The sequence below is a fragment of the Mugil cephalus genome, chromosome 8 (assembly GCF_022458985.1).
Source record: "Mugil cephalus isolate CIBA_MC_2020 chromosome 8, CIBA_Mcephalus_1.1, whole genome shotgun sequence".
NCBI classification, from domain to species: Eukaryota; Metazoa; Chordata; class Actinopteri; order Mugiliformes; family Mugilidae; genus Mugil; species Mugil cephalus.
In genome coordinates, this window is record NC_061777.1 from 22,186,276 (window position 1) to 22,201,215 (window position 14,940).

General features: G+C 43.0%; 1 protein-coding gene across 1 annotated transcript in view; it reads left to right on the top strand.

Moving 5' to 3' along the window:
* Window positions 1-14,940, top strand: part of sema4c (sema domain, immunoglobulin domain (Ig), transmembrane domain (TM) and short cytoplasmic domain, (semaphorin) 4C) — an 88,232-nt gene that overhangs the window by 45,208 nt on the left and 28,084 nt on the right. Inside the window, exons 3-4 of the mRNA XM_047591441.1 lie at window positions 43-253; window positions 13,869-14,023. Coding sequence (XP_047447397.1) covers window positions 130-253; window positions 13,869-14,023 — 279 coding nt within the window. The 5' untranslated portion in view covers window positions 43-129. The remainder of the gene's footprint in view (window positions 1-42; window positions 254-13,868; window positions 14,024-14,940) is intronic.

Genomic DNA, 14,940 nt, shown 5'->3' on the forward strand with positions numbered 1-14,940 from the left:
CTTCTTGCAGCTGATGTGTTGTTTTTCTTTCTCTCTGTGCAGGTTGCCAAAAGCTGAGTTGCTCCGTTGAGTCCCTCTAATCAACTGATTGATCCTTCGATCCATCACTCAACGCTCCAGTTCTTACGAATGGGAGCTGACATGGGAGCCATGGGCGGGACCAAGGTCTTGCTCCTGGTGTTTCTGGTTGGATGGGAGAAGTCGCTAGGCCTCAACTGGAACCCAGTCCCGCGCAAGACTGTTCGGTACCAAGGTGAGTGACAACTACCAGCGGATAGATGGATAAACAGAATCCTTCCCTTTGTTACTTCTGTCGGTAATTTGGATTGCAAAACTACAGAAATAATAATGGCCGGTGTATCTGTTTACCATTATTGGCTGAGATTTTTCCTTCGCTGCTGCAAACAATGCAGAATTTGGGGAAATGAAGTTCAGAATGCTTCATAACACTTTGGCTATTCCCAGGGCTAGTGAACTAGAGTAACCAACATGCTTACATGCTAACTCTCAAGGATTGGTTAGGTATGTTGTTAACAGGACATATATATATGTACCTGAAAAGTCACAACAGGTGTGTTCGTGTAGGACACCAGCTCTGCATTCACTCAAAGATCAGCACCGCTGTTGATCAGTGTCACTGAATCTGAACTTCTCAGGTAAAATCTGTGTGTTTTTTGCAAAGCTCCTTGCACATTCACTGGCTGAAACACTTTCCTTGGCATGAATCAAGTCTGCTGAGAACTTTCCTTCAGCTTTAAGTGCTGTTGTGACTGAACCTTTTAAGGATATTTATTGAACTGCCAGATGTTGGTAGAATTCTCCAACTTGTCTCTGCATTGATGCATCTGGTCAGACACCTGAAGCAAAACCAGCATTCCCTTACAACAATCAGGGAGAATTTTTCCATTATATCAGACGTGGATGATTTCTGGCTCTGTGGTAAAGAGGCCCACATGGTCCCTCAGTAAAACAACACATCAATCCAAGCGCTCAGCTGTATTTGCACCCTTTATCTCGGCCCTCCTCTGCAGCTAGACCCTGCTTTCTCCACTGAACAATGCCAATTGTCGAAAGCTGAGAAACAGTCTTTTTTAATCCCTCAAAGGGGAAGTGTTGCATTTTCTCTCATGGGGATTATGAAAATCCTATAAAGAGAGGGAAGAATATGGGGGGGAAAGTATATTTTCTCACCTCTCTGTTCCACCTATCCCACCTTTCATCCAATATCTATAACCTCTTTCCTGTCTGTTCCTGCTCTCTACCTTTGCCTTTTATCCACCCCTCTCTTCTTTTGCTTTGTATGCTGCTGCTCACCGTATGAACCTGAAATGCTCTTACGTTTTCACAAAGAGCTCCGATTTCAGCCGCTCTTGAGGTGAATGGCGCTTGGCGGTGGCGGAGGGGGAGGAGGTATGGTGATTGGGTGTGGGGGTATTTCAAAAGCCGCTATCACCCACCAGCCTTCCCCTCTTGCTTTTATATCCTGGAGCCCTCCTCCCTCGCTCTCATTCCTCCAATCAGCACTACTGTTGTGGTGGGATATGAGGACAGGGGAACTGGGAGGAAAATTAATCAACAAGGCGTCAATAGTTTGCGGTAAAATGCTCCAGTGAGACAAAGCCAGTGTTGGCACAGACTTGAGCAGAACTTGTGCTAAAAACAAACGCACTACTAGAGCAGAATCTCATTTTCGGTACTTTTCTAGGAAAAAGAGCAAAGTCACAGATAACTCCCCTCGCCTTATTACGCAGCTTTGCTTCTTGTACGGCGTCGTCTCGTCACGAAACACGGCAGAAGGCAGATCACGTCACTTCTGTCACAGTGGATTCGAGTGTGGCACTCGGGTGCAGAAAGATTCTTGACGCAAATTGATTTGCATTCAAAACAAGTGGGATTATCTCACCCGCTGACAGATTTCTCCACTTGGTTAAAGAAAAATGAGATTTTCAGGCTCAATACTGGGTTAAATGACTTATATGGATGGGTTCTCGCAATAGTGCTGAGGAGGAGATAGGACAGAGAGAGAGACAGAGAGAGACAAAATGGAAAAAAAAAAAAAAACAAAGCTGCCGAAAGAGGGAGGAATGGATCAGAGTGGTGAAGCGAAATGAAAAGAAAGAGTGGACATGTATAATGGAAAGAAAGGGAGACAGAGAGAGAGAGGGAAGCCAGCCACTAACTGCCTTAAAAGGACAGAAAGTAGCTTCAGACGAAGGACAGAGAGAAAGGGAAAGACACACTGCAGGCCGTTCACCCGGGCTCAGTTTGGTCTCGCACTGAAGCTACTCTGCACAGCATCCATATTGCAATGTGTGTGCATGTTTGACTGTGAGCTGTGAGTGAGTTGTTGTTTGCGAGCAGCGTGAGCGGTCAAAGGCAGACGCACAAAGACTGGCAATGGAAAACCGGAGTGAGAGAAAATATAGGGGCAGAACAATTTATGTAGAGAGAGAGGGAGAGAGACAGTGTGTGTGTGTGTGTGTGTGTGTGTGTGTGTGTGTGTGTGTGTGTGTGTGTGTGTGTGTGTGTGCGTGTGTGTGTGTGTAGCCGTGAATCAGCCTATCTAATCCCCCTTTGTTTATATGTGTGTGTGAGAGAGTGTGTACTGCTTAGGCTGGCAGTCTGAGGGATTTGGAGCTCCAGGCGTGTGTGTGTTTTTGTGTGTGTGTTTGTGTGTGCGAGTTATGGTGGGGCAGAGATGGTTGAAGAGATAATATTTACCCCCACCCACCAGCGCTGCTCCACCCCCACCCTGCAATTACATGAGGCTTAGATGGGGTTGCAGAAGAAGAAACACAAACATCCTGTCTCTGTGTCCTCCCCTTTTTCATCCTCTTGTCTTACTTTTTGTTCAAATTTAGGCTATTGTCATCCCACACCAGAAACTCGCCATATTTATGCTGGGAAAAAGGAGTCACTGTTGGCTTCTAATGAGACTTTTTGTGCACACACATTATGTATGGCTCTCATAGAGCTGCTAATGAGTGCTGTAAACTTAAATAGGTTTAGTTTTGTCTCATTATCCCTCATTTTAATCACTGACATATTGCAGGGATCTTGCTCATAAAGAACAAGTTTCATCAAAAAGTTTTCTCATCTTTCCGTATGTTGGTATTCTTTAGTGCCCTTACTGTCATGAGGTCTCTTGAAATCCACCCATGGGTGGGTCCATCTTTCATTACCTTATGAATTGCCCACTATTTCTGTAGCACTCCGAGCCCACTGGTTCTTGGAAGACCAAATCTTTAGCAGCCTGTCATAATTAGTTTCACGGATTTCCGACATTAGCCAAATATGGGGCACTTCATGGAAAGATTGACACACATTCAGAGTATGTACAGCGCCGACACCATGTATGTGGGACACTTTGGCAATTTAAAGCTACTGAGATGCAAGACACAGTGGATTTAAATATATCAGCCTTTGGCTATAAGGGCAAAACTTGACAGCAGGATTCAGGTCTTTTGGGTCATTGTTTTACTTGTCATGACTGAATTTAACGTTCTGAAGGAAACCAAGAACAAAACCTTCCAGTTCATAAAATGTGTGTTTTGAATCCCAAATTGTTGTTGTGGAAGTAATAATAATAGCATTAATTATGTTATGCTACCTTTGCTGCTAACCACCTGTCAGCTACTAAAAACTAAAATACTGCTCACAGTTTTTCAGCTAACATAATCTTTTCTGTTAACACCAAGGCTAGCCTCTGCTCCCTTAACTTTCCATAGTTACGCCAGACTAATGTTTTGAACTAACTGTAACTGAAAGTTTGTCTGAACTCAGCTTGACCCAGTGATATGAACTGAGTCAACACATCTGGCAGGATCAAGTCACTGATGGAACCTTTGGTGGGATTTGTTGACAACAAGAGAAACTGAATATCACCTGGCCTTGTCCTTTAATCTTCAACATTAAAGAGCAGGGGATTTGAGATTTTTCTTTTGTCCTCGCCTCACATTTGAGTCTTTCATTTTCTATGACTGACCGGCTCAGTCTTTTTCGTGTTTCTTCCCTTCCCGAGATGGCCGCAGCTGATTGTAGCATCCATTATGTTGTTTTAAACTACTTTCACACTCTTAACCCACCCTGTTTTGCATTGACCGCAGAAAATACTTTGCAACGCCACTGTGTTCTTCCACTCATTTCTGGCTCTCTCCCTCAAACACCATCCTTCATTTTTTCGCTTCTAGCTTTCCCCTGTTGGAATCGCACACACCACAAACACATACAACCGTGCAAGAAACTCTGCAGCAGCTGTGGTCAACGAAAGAAAGTGAGAAAGCGAGAAAGAAAGAAAGAAAGAAAGAAAGAAAGAAAGAAAGAATCTTTAGAAATTTGATATTTTGTTTGAAAACCTAGCCAGCTTTGATGTAGCAAATGAGCCTGTATCTTTAAAGAAAAGCCAAAGCAAATGTATGCCTCTTGATTTTGAAAAAGAAAGATTGAATGAGAGATGGTGGGTGAAAAAAAAACAAAAAAAAAAACAGGGAGACTGGAAAAGGGCCGGGCCTATGACCTCCAGAAACCACTCTCTTTCTCTTTCTCTTAACCAACTCCCCAACCCTCCTCTGTTTCTCTGCCGTATCTCTCCAAACCCTCCAATTACAGTAATGAGTGGTTGAGAGCGAGGCAGAGGATGCAGAAAGAGGCTGTGCGTGACTGGGAGGATAGATGTGGGGAGAGGGAGGGAGGCAACAGAAGGAGGAGATTGCTCACCGCATTTTTATTTATTTTTTTTATCTACTACGAGTGCCACTCATCCCCTGACCCTGTGCTGATTGGTCAGTGAAGATTAACAGCCGGGACCAGATGTCAGGACCTGGAGTGCTCTCTGGTGTCATCCTGACTTTGTGAGAGCTGATGTGTGGGCAAGTGGGCATGTGGATTAAAATGAAAATGCCACTCTGAGGCCGCTGTTATACAAAGCACTTTCCTGTAGCAGAAGTATCATGGTTGAATTAATTCATCGGTTTGGCACTGTTGACATTACTTTGAAAACCACTTGTACCCGCTGTGCTTTTCCTCAGAGCTATAGTGCAGGGCTTTAAATATGAATTAAAGCTAGTTGAAGCCAGATAAGTTCACACAATGCGGTTTGACCTTATCAGCGCCAAAAAGAAAACTCTAAACTATATTTTGCAGTGCACCAAAATCTGGTTCCTGTGGTGACATGGTCGTGTTGGTGCACTGCAGCGTTGTGTTTTGTCAGCCAGCAGTGATTTTTTTTTTTTTTTTGCTGAAGAGCAGCCGTGGAGATGGTCGCAGAGCGGACCACAGCAATTAGCGGTATGGGATTCTGTGAATTCACTGGCTCTGGCTGTCGCAAAGAATGAAATACAGTAGAATCTCTCCAAGAAAGGTGTCGGACGTTCCAGAGATAAAATAACCTCACCGTTTAAAAGAAAGGATTTCAGGCTGAAGTGATTGCTGCTGAGGACAAGCACCGGTGTTGAAAGAGTCATGTGCACACTAACAGTGTTTGTGTAATAGGTGGAAAAAGGTCTTCATTGTTGTTATATTAGGAAGATGTTTCACCTGATCTTGTGATGTTATTCCCCTTGGGAATACAGTTTGATTACATATTTACTTCATAACTTTTGTAGTAAATGTGCATTTAAAAAAAAAAACTTAAGTAATTAGGTAATCAGTGTAACAACCAAATTATTTATCTGTCTAATTTCAGTTTTGATAGGCAAAGCATACTGTACAATGCATCTGCAACTTTTAAGAATGTGTGGCTGTTCAAAATACAAAATGCCACGTGTAGGAATTGTCAAAACTTGGACGCTGCATACTTTTAAAGCTTAATAGAGGATTTGTCAGACCATAACCCTGAAACCTCTAAAGCAACATCTCTCCAAAGGCACTAGAAAACGAGCGGTGAATATTGTATGTTTTCTGTTGCCAGGGCGGTTCAATACCTAAATAATCCTGCTTGAACAAAACCTCAAATCGTTTCAAATCGACAAACGTGAACAATTTGACCAGTGTAGTACCTGTTTATGGATCAAATTGGAGGCTGGGAGTAATCACTTATGTAGACACCTGAATCAGTTGTGTACAGTATGAGTATGAGGATATTTAACCATCGTTATTGTGGGTTTTGGTGACTCACCATCATTGCATTTAAATGAATCAGTGAGTCAAATTCCAACAGTCATGCAGTGTCATCGAACTCCTCAGACTCCCTCTGTCTGTGTGTGTGTGTGTGTCATCACCACCAGTATTATACAAAAAAAGGACTAATTCTCCCCAGCTGGTGCCCACCGCTGTACCAGTCAGACATGTTGAACTAGGAAGCTGGAATGGAAAAACCTCACTTGTGGCATCAACCAGCTCTTGATTTGTTCTGCTTGTGGTGGATTGCGATGGCGACCCCCCACCACGCCAGGCTGTTTCACCCCCTACCCACCTCCCCCTTTCATCTTCCCTCCCCAATAACCATCCCCCCACTGAGCTCACTTCTTCTGTTGTTGCGTTAATCCACTTTTACCACTTCCTCTCCTCCTACTCCATCATGCTTTCTTCCTATTCAGCCGCTCAATTGGCATGACTGTGTATCAGATACAGTAATAATAAACACAAATGCTCCCTAAGCTGCAAAGAAGGCTTTACACATTGGAGTCATGCGCAGATAAGAAATTATTAAGCTTAAATACAGATACTTCTATTCTAATCATTCTGATTCAGTCATGACCAAGTTAAGTACATGAATCGTTTGTCTTGCTGTTTGAATAATCCCATAAATCTCATACATTCTCTATTAATTTATTTGCCCTGAGATGACAATAGGTACTTTTGCAGATCCGTCTAGTGCAAGCGTGGATATCTTTCCCTTTTTTGTCTCCCTCCGTGCTCTCATTCTGTCGTACACCTGACTTTCCTGTGAACTGCATCCTCTGTTCAGCAGACGAAGATTGTGTATCCACGTGGGAGTATGTGTGCCTCTGTGTGTGAAGTGTAGTTTTATACCTTCAAAGAGGGTACCTGCTCAGATGACGGTCTAACGACGCCGTGCGCGCTCGCATCTATCTACATGTCTGCGTGGGTGCTGCGCAAACTCCCTCCCTCCTGCCTGTCTGTCTGTCTGTGCCTCTCATTCGGCGTTTGTCGTCATTTCAAAGCTCTCCCTAAAATAGGCCTTTAATCATAGTTTGGTGTGCAAGTGGCTCGGCGGTTACGAGCTATAAGAAGAGGCTGGGTGTATTTATAGCAGACGGCGAGAGGGAGTCGTGGAAGCTGATCACAGACTCGTGGCCCGGATGGAGAGCTTTGCAGGCCGCCGTGAAGCAACAGGCACGCCCTCTCATCCCCTCTGCTTTCCTATCCTCCTCCACCTCCATAGGGAGTGCTGTTTGTTCTGGCTCGGGTAGGCATGGGAGGCAAGGTGATATGTCATGTGATATGTATAAGATATGTCGTGACCCTTTTATCCTTTCCACGTTGAAAATCCTTGGTTGACACGGGATTTTCAGATCTAGGTCTTGTGCTTTCACGTCGCTTTCACGTCTCCCGCTGTGAGAGCCGTGTGTCTGTTTTTAACTCCCTGTCATACGTCATTGTGTCGACAACGTCATCATTACACATTTAAGAGCTCCTCTTCTTCACCACGGATGCAGAGCAGCTCACATCGCCCAAAACTTTGCTCTGTTTTTGAGCTACTCGCAGCCCTGGAGCTACTACAATGACACAGTCTTGACAGGCCGTCCAGTGACAAAATCAGAATGTGACAGGCAGGTACATCATTGTCATCATGTAAACTAGCGAGTTGAAGGGACATTCCTGTTCACATCATAGCCGAGCAGAGCCGATAAAATCCCGGGTCAATTGCTGGGTCGTTCAACCCGGGTCGACCCTTTCACATCGCACGAAAAATCCGGTTCAAATGGTTTTACCCTTAAGTGCAGTGTAAGCATGCGTACATACACGTGTACTATATGGGCACGCAGTTTACAAATCCGTTTCCGTGAAGTTCAGTAGCTTGGTTTCATAACAACCAGCTATCGGTATCTTTCTAAACTAAAGGATCATGTTGTTATTGGTTCGGTTTTGCATATTTTAGACCTCTTCTGTTTATTTTTCTTTTGGTCGTTTTACAAAGAGGCCCATTCTATCTCTGCTTGATTTCCCACATTCAGCCTTTGGTTCCAGCTCATTTATTATAAAATCAATGCCACTCCATCAAAGTGAGCATTTTGTCCTTGATGCCGCCTTCCAAGGCTCTGATATGCTACCTTTTATGATAACAAATGAACAAATTCACATTATTAATTCCATTCTGACAAGGTTTTCTTAATGCTCGCTGCACCGGTCTCTTGATGATGTTGCATTATTGTTGCAAAACATTTCGCAGTATCTTCTCAGTGGTGCTTTCAAGGGCACACCGACACACCGACACATGTCGCTATTCTAGCATTGGGCCGATTTATCTTGTTGGGAAACTTAAATGCACAAACTATACTATATGTGTAGATGTATTTTTTTGCAATGCACTATTTTAGCTGTAGGCTCACTGTACTTTTGTCACTTTTCAGTTGCTTGGAGATATAAGCTGGCAGTGTAATAGTTTTCACTCAGTGACCGTCTTGAGATTTCTTATGTTTTGGTCTAGGACGTCATTATGTAAATGCAGACAATCTCCCCTTGTGCTTTTGCTACACTTTTATTGCAATTCCAAACACATCTAAATCCAAATAGCACACAGAGCCGAAGAAGAGGTTTTGTATTGCAGCGATCATCTCTGTTACCACTGGTGCTGACCTCGGTCAGGCCATCTGAGTCGTCTCTTTGCTGTTCTCCCTTTTATTCTGGCTTTCTATGTTTTCCCCTTTGTTTGTGTTTCTTCCATCGTCCGTTGAGCTCATTATGCCTCCCCTCAAGTTTGTCATCCACTTCTTATTTGTACTCTTTTATTTGTACTTTTCTTCTGCACCCTTCAAACATTTGTATCCAAGCATCAAAGGGCTTGTAATTTAAACCCAGCCGCACTCAGACATACACACACTCACCAGGTCCTTACAGTGATGGAGAAAGTCTTTAAACACTACTTTAGGGCTTTAAACAGCATTCAGATGTCTTATACAAGGTAATGTTTGAGCACATTCTTTCCAGTATACTGTGTAAGGACAGTGTCATGTGCAGTACTTTTCACAATATGCTCCTTTCGTGACTCCACATGATTGAAATATATCCTCCTTATTTCTTCTTCTTTTATGCTCAATAAGTAAGTGCTCTGAAATTTCTCAAACTTACAGATGCTGCTATCATGAATTTGAACTCACACAAGGTCTTTCATCAAACACGCACACTTGTTAACCTGCACACGAACACCGATGACCCACAGCTGTGTACAGTCTTGTGTCTGTTACGCAGGTTCCAGCCTCACACACACACACACACACACAGCGGGTAGCCTCAGGGCTACCACAGTGTGGTGGCAGATGGTAAGCGCGTCTCTCCGTATCACTTCTTAATGACAGAGCCGCTGATCACTTCAAACAAGCCACTCGGAGCAAAACTTTCCTTCTGTTGGTGTAGAGACGTTGAAATCACTGAGCAGGTACCCTGGAGAGATATTCAGGACTCTGCATGCAAGAGCGCGCGCGCCTGTGTGTGTGTGTGTGCGCGTGGGAGGTTGGGTGCGTACAGGCGCGCACTGGTTTGTGTGTGTGTAGTCACGCACCTCTGCACAAGTGTGAGGACGTGTGTGCGTGCGCCTCAGTAGTGCAGCATGTCAGCTCTGAGTTTTTTTTTTTTTGCCCGGCTGTGTGGAACACAGCAGATGTGCTCAGTTCTCCCCCGAGGAAGCCGTCTCCCTCCCTTCACTCACTCTCATCTAGCGCGCTCATCCCCACATACCCTCCAATGTTTATACGCTGCTGCTCTTCAGATAATAAGCTGACTTCAGTACTTATCCCTCTTCCTTCCTTTGGTCGCTTATTGCCTCCTCTCCTCTAGCTCTCTCCTTCCATCCTTGTGTACCTCTCAAAACACGTCGCCTCTGAGTTTTTTTTTTGTTTTGTTTTTTTTATTATTTTTTAACCTGAACTTCTCCAGTTGGAGGATTTCCGTGCCCTGAGACGGTCACACTGCTGCTTCAGAGATGTGGTGCTTTTCCAGAGTGGAATTCTGCTATTAAAAACATTGCGAAGATAATATCTGTTTTGTCCTCATTTCAAAAGTCTTGGTTCAAGGGTCTCAAGCTCTGACGGGGATCTGTGTGTGCAGGAAATCTTTGTGTTTACTCATCTTGCCAGGAAATGAAATGATGATGCCAGGGACAAATGAGTCAATGTAATTAATGTCACATTAATTAGCAGGCCATATGTGAACCATGAATATTTAAGATGTGAAATGAACTCTGGTGTACACACACACACGCACACACAATTTTCATGGGACCTGCCTTCTTGCTAATGTTAATACTTTCCGTTACACTGAGAACTTTCTTGTCCCAAACATCAAGCTAATTTTTCTTGATTTCGCCACCACCTTTGCTGCAACACGTTCAGTGCATCTGCATGTAAAAGGCCTGTAAAAATTTGAACGGGGTAAAGGTTTACAAAGGGATTATCTTGTTTTTGAAGACGCAAAATTAGCATCCTGCCAGAACTGTCGTTGAAGGACATTAAAGTTAATTAGTTACGCCAGCAAGCTTACTATGTTCTTCCCTTTCCTGACCTTGCTTTCTCTTCTCTTTCAAACATGCGTGCACACGCAGCTCCTTCACCAAGAACAGGCTTCTCCGTATGTATAAGTCTATTTAGCTCCAACTAGGCCACAGCGTCACATGAGCACTTAGTCACACCATAAATCACACTTGTTCCTGCCGTTCCCTCCGCGGATTTCAGCTGCTATTTTCAGTAGGGGAGAAAAAAAAAAAAAAACGTCAAAAGATGTGAAAATATTCATGGTGCAGAAAACAAAAAAAGAGAAATATTCCTATTCAGTTTATGAGATCGCATTACGTGCGGCGCGGGCTGTCGTCGCCTCGCGTCTTGCACACGTTCTATCAGCTCAGATAAAGTGAGAGAGGGGAGGAGAGGGAGGAACAAGGTGACACTACAAGCAACAAGAGTGTGGATAATGAAAACTAAACGCCATCCCTTTTCTCTTTCCTTCTGTCTCTGCCTGCTCTGCACCACTAGTTTGTCTGTATGCTACTCAGGGGGCTTTCGAGTGGCGTATGTGTGTGTGCGTTAGGGTGTGTGGGTGTGTGAGAATGGCAAACCGGTGGGTGCATCTTTTTAAAAAAATTTTCATGAAAAGAGTCAGCTCAAAGTTTTTGATTTCCTGTGATCTGTGAATGTGAATGCTCGTGCACGAACTCTGCGAGCAGCACAAATGAGAGACAACCCCGAGATAAATGCAATCTTTAAACGAATTAGACGATCCTGGGAGAAATCACATCGATTCATCCATTTGTTGTCAAAGGATCAATAACTGGCTTGACAAGGAGGCTAATATTCTGTTAATACTCTGAGTGATAACCTAATCAGAGTAAAAGGCCCCATTTAAGCTTTCTATTAAAATGCAATCTGCATATGGATGTGCAGGCCAGATAATGAACAATCTAATCACCCCCGTAGACTTATACTCATTATTAGTGTGCATTTAAATGCATTCTTCTTCTCTGCATTCTCCCCACGTTGTCACTTGGATCTCATTTTCCATTTGCAATAATGCAAACTCTAATTCCCTGTATTGTTGTGCGTGGGTCTGCTGTATAGCCTGGATTAAGCGGCTCCACTTTGTAATGCTGCAATGCAGAGTGTATAAGTCTTTTAAGCAATCTGAAGCCTGAAAGCTGTGTTAAATAGAGGCAAAGCACAATTTGAGTTGTTTTGCCAAACAGGTTTAAGCAATTTTCTTAATTTCAAAAATTACCTGTGTTGATGGATTTTTTATTGAACAAGTGCACGAATACAATGTCTTGACGTCTGGCTCAATAACAACCTCACTTTTACAACTCACTTTAAAGCGTTGGCTGATTTAAATTGTTCGTTAGACTCTCATGCAGCCTCTATATCACCTCGATGCCATGCTTTAATAGCTCCTGGTTTTCGGGAACCAGTATGCTGTTGAATCCTCGCTGGTGGCTGTAGTAGTACACACCACTGCACAATTCATCAAAACAAGGGCTGGTCCGAGAGCATCATTGCTTCGTGTTTATTTGCTCAGCCTTTCTAAATAGACGGCCACCTTATCTCCCTTCTGACGTGCAGATCTGGGACTTATCAGACCTGCCTTGAACACTGGCTTCTGCTCCAGGTTCTTAAAGTAAACACCCGGGCTTGGGAAGTGTTCCGTGCCGCGCTCCATCCTGCGGGAATAATTTACAACAGATCTCGAAGCGAGATATTGCGGGTATTTGCAGCAAACTTGTTAGGACCTGATGACTTATATGATGATAATTCTTCTTTTTCAGGACATGGAATTATGTGACGCTGCCTGTAGATTGAGTCAATATATGTTGTTTTATTGTAAATGCACTATGTCGGCTGGGAGCATAGCAGGTGTGTGAATGAGGTTGAAAGGATTGAGAGGGACTGAGAGAGCAGTTCATTATCTCTGAAGAGGACAACATGACAACTAAACAGTCATTTTGCTAAACACATAATGTTTTATACCAGTGCTGAAAGACTTTTTGGCAGGTAATGAGATGTAAATCAAAATGAATTGCAACTGTGTTAGCAAACATATGTCTATTTACATATTCAGCAGTCACTGAAAAACATTAGTGTATCTTTATAGCTGTGTGTCTCCCCACCTGGCAAATCTATGCCGGTCCAATATTCTTCTTCATTTGAGCTTCTAAAGGAAAAATGTGGTTCTTTGGCCGCTAAACGCAGTAATCCACAGCTAGCTTGATCTTGATAAGAGCATTGAGAACATATACTGTACCAATCAGCCACAACATTATGACCACTGACAGGAGAAGTAAATAACATTGACCATTTTGGGAAACTTTTGGACCTGGCATTAATGTGGAGGTCCTCCATCACTAGATCTCACTAGATCCCAAATGATCCACAGAGGCCCCTCCCCTCAACCCACAGGACCCACAGACCAATACTAAGAATATTCTGTTCCCAGACACCACAAGGCACCCTCAGAAGGTCCAAGTCTATTCCCTGATGAGTCACAACTGTTTTAGAGGCACAAGGGAGACCTAGACAATACTAGGAAGGTGGTCATAATGTTATGCCTCATCGGTGTGTAGCAGCAAACCCTAAAAACCAAAACAATTAGCTAAAAGACCAATAAATGTACTGTATAATTAATTGGAACTGTAATTTTTAATAAAATGTTGTTTAAAGAGTAGCTTTAGGCATCACATTGGGCTACGACATAGGAAATGGATTTCATAATATCAGGTTTATATGGGAAAATGAGATGGATGAAGATGAAGATGAAGAGAAGATCATGAGCAGATTATCTTACCACGGTGCTGTGATTTTCACAGCTAGTGACTCTTAGGCAGCGTGAAATACAACACACGGTTCTCAATGAAAGGAGTAAAGGTTCTCAGTCATTGAGGTTGTTGTCTATGCGAAGGCTAAAGCAAGGACGTCAGACTCTCGAAGACGTTTCACCACTTATCTGAAAGCCTCCTTCACTCTGAACAGACAGGTGGGAGAAATGTACAGTGCAGATGGCACTAAGCTGTCCGTGGTTGAGCTGGTGAGGCTCTGTGGTGAGAATAAGCAGAGACATCCACAAATTTCAACAAGGAAAGTGTGAAATGTTCTTCTCAGGTTTTATTCTGTCATCTGTCAACAGATCAGCTGACAGGAACCACGGGATACTTTGCAGCAACGTCATAACAGCAGTCTAATGTAATGGTGTAATTGTGTGTCTTTGTCCAGATGTGTTGGACAGCATGGCGAGATTCAGCGTGCAGGGAGTGTTCAACTACAGCATGCTGACTCTGTCCGACCACGAGAGGGTTCTGTACATCGGAGCACGGGAGGCGTTGTTCGCCCTGGACCCCAACGACATTAGCAGACAGCTAAGACCGCAGGTAACACGTACACACGCACTTTGAAGCAATTGTTTCTGTTGAGTAAGGACAAAGAAAGATTTCAAGCAGAATAATTACAGCCTAACTGACGACTACACATTCTGAAAGGCTTCTGTAGAAATGCAACAAATTAAATGATAACACACAAGGTTCAGTACCACAGGGCTTCATGACGGACAGGGTGGAACAAAACACATCCTCCACACGGGTTGGTTACTGAGCACTGCCGAGATAAACACACATTTCAAATACTTAATTTAAAGAGCCGGAATTCAATTATGATATCAATTGTGATAGAATTATTATAGAACATTTTCAATATTCAGCTTGGATAAGCAGGAAACGAAACATAAAACATAATCTGGCCAGGCTATTAACTTACAGACTGACCTCTTCTTCTTTCTTCTTCTTCTTCTTCTTCTTTTGGCAGATATTAAAAGAACTTCATAGTGCTCTCTAATAATAAGTTGACTGAGTCACACCAGTTGTTTCATTTTTGGTTGGTCTGGCCTGTATTTTTTTCATTTATTTTTTATTTTTTTAACAAGGCATCTTAGATCAGACAAATTGTCAAGTGAATTAAAAGCTTTGCAGAATATATTGAGGCGCCTCTTTGAAGGCTCCACCGGGTAATAACATTAATTAATTCCAGTTTTTAGCCAAGAGGTGTGTTAGCTGTGTCTCCATTACGAGATCATTTCTGCACAATAATTTTTTAAATAAAATGTGTAATAACATATATCAACTTAGAAGATAGATAGATAGAAGATAAACGATGTATAATATACTGAAACATTATCATATAGGTTGAATGAAACTACTTACAATATTGTTAGTTAAATTACAGAAAATTAATGACAATACTGTGGTCATGGAACTGGAAATTAGCTAGCTCATGTTTTATCTCAACAGCTAAA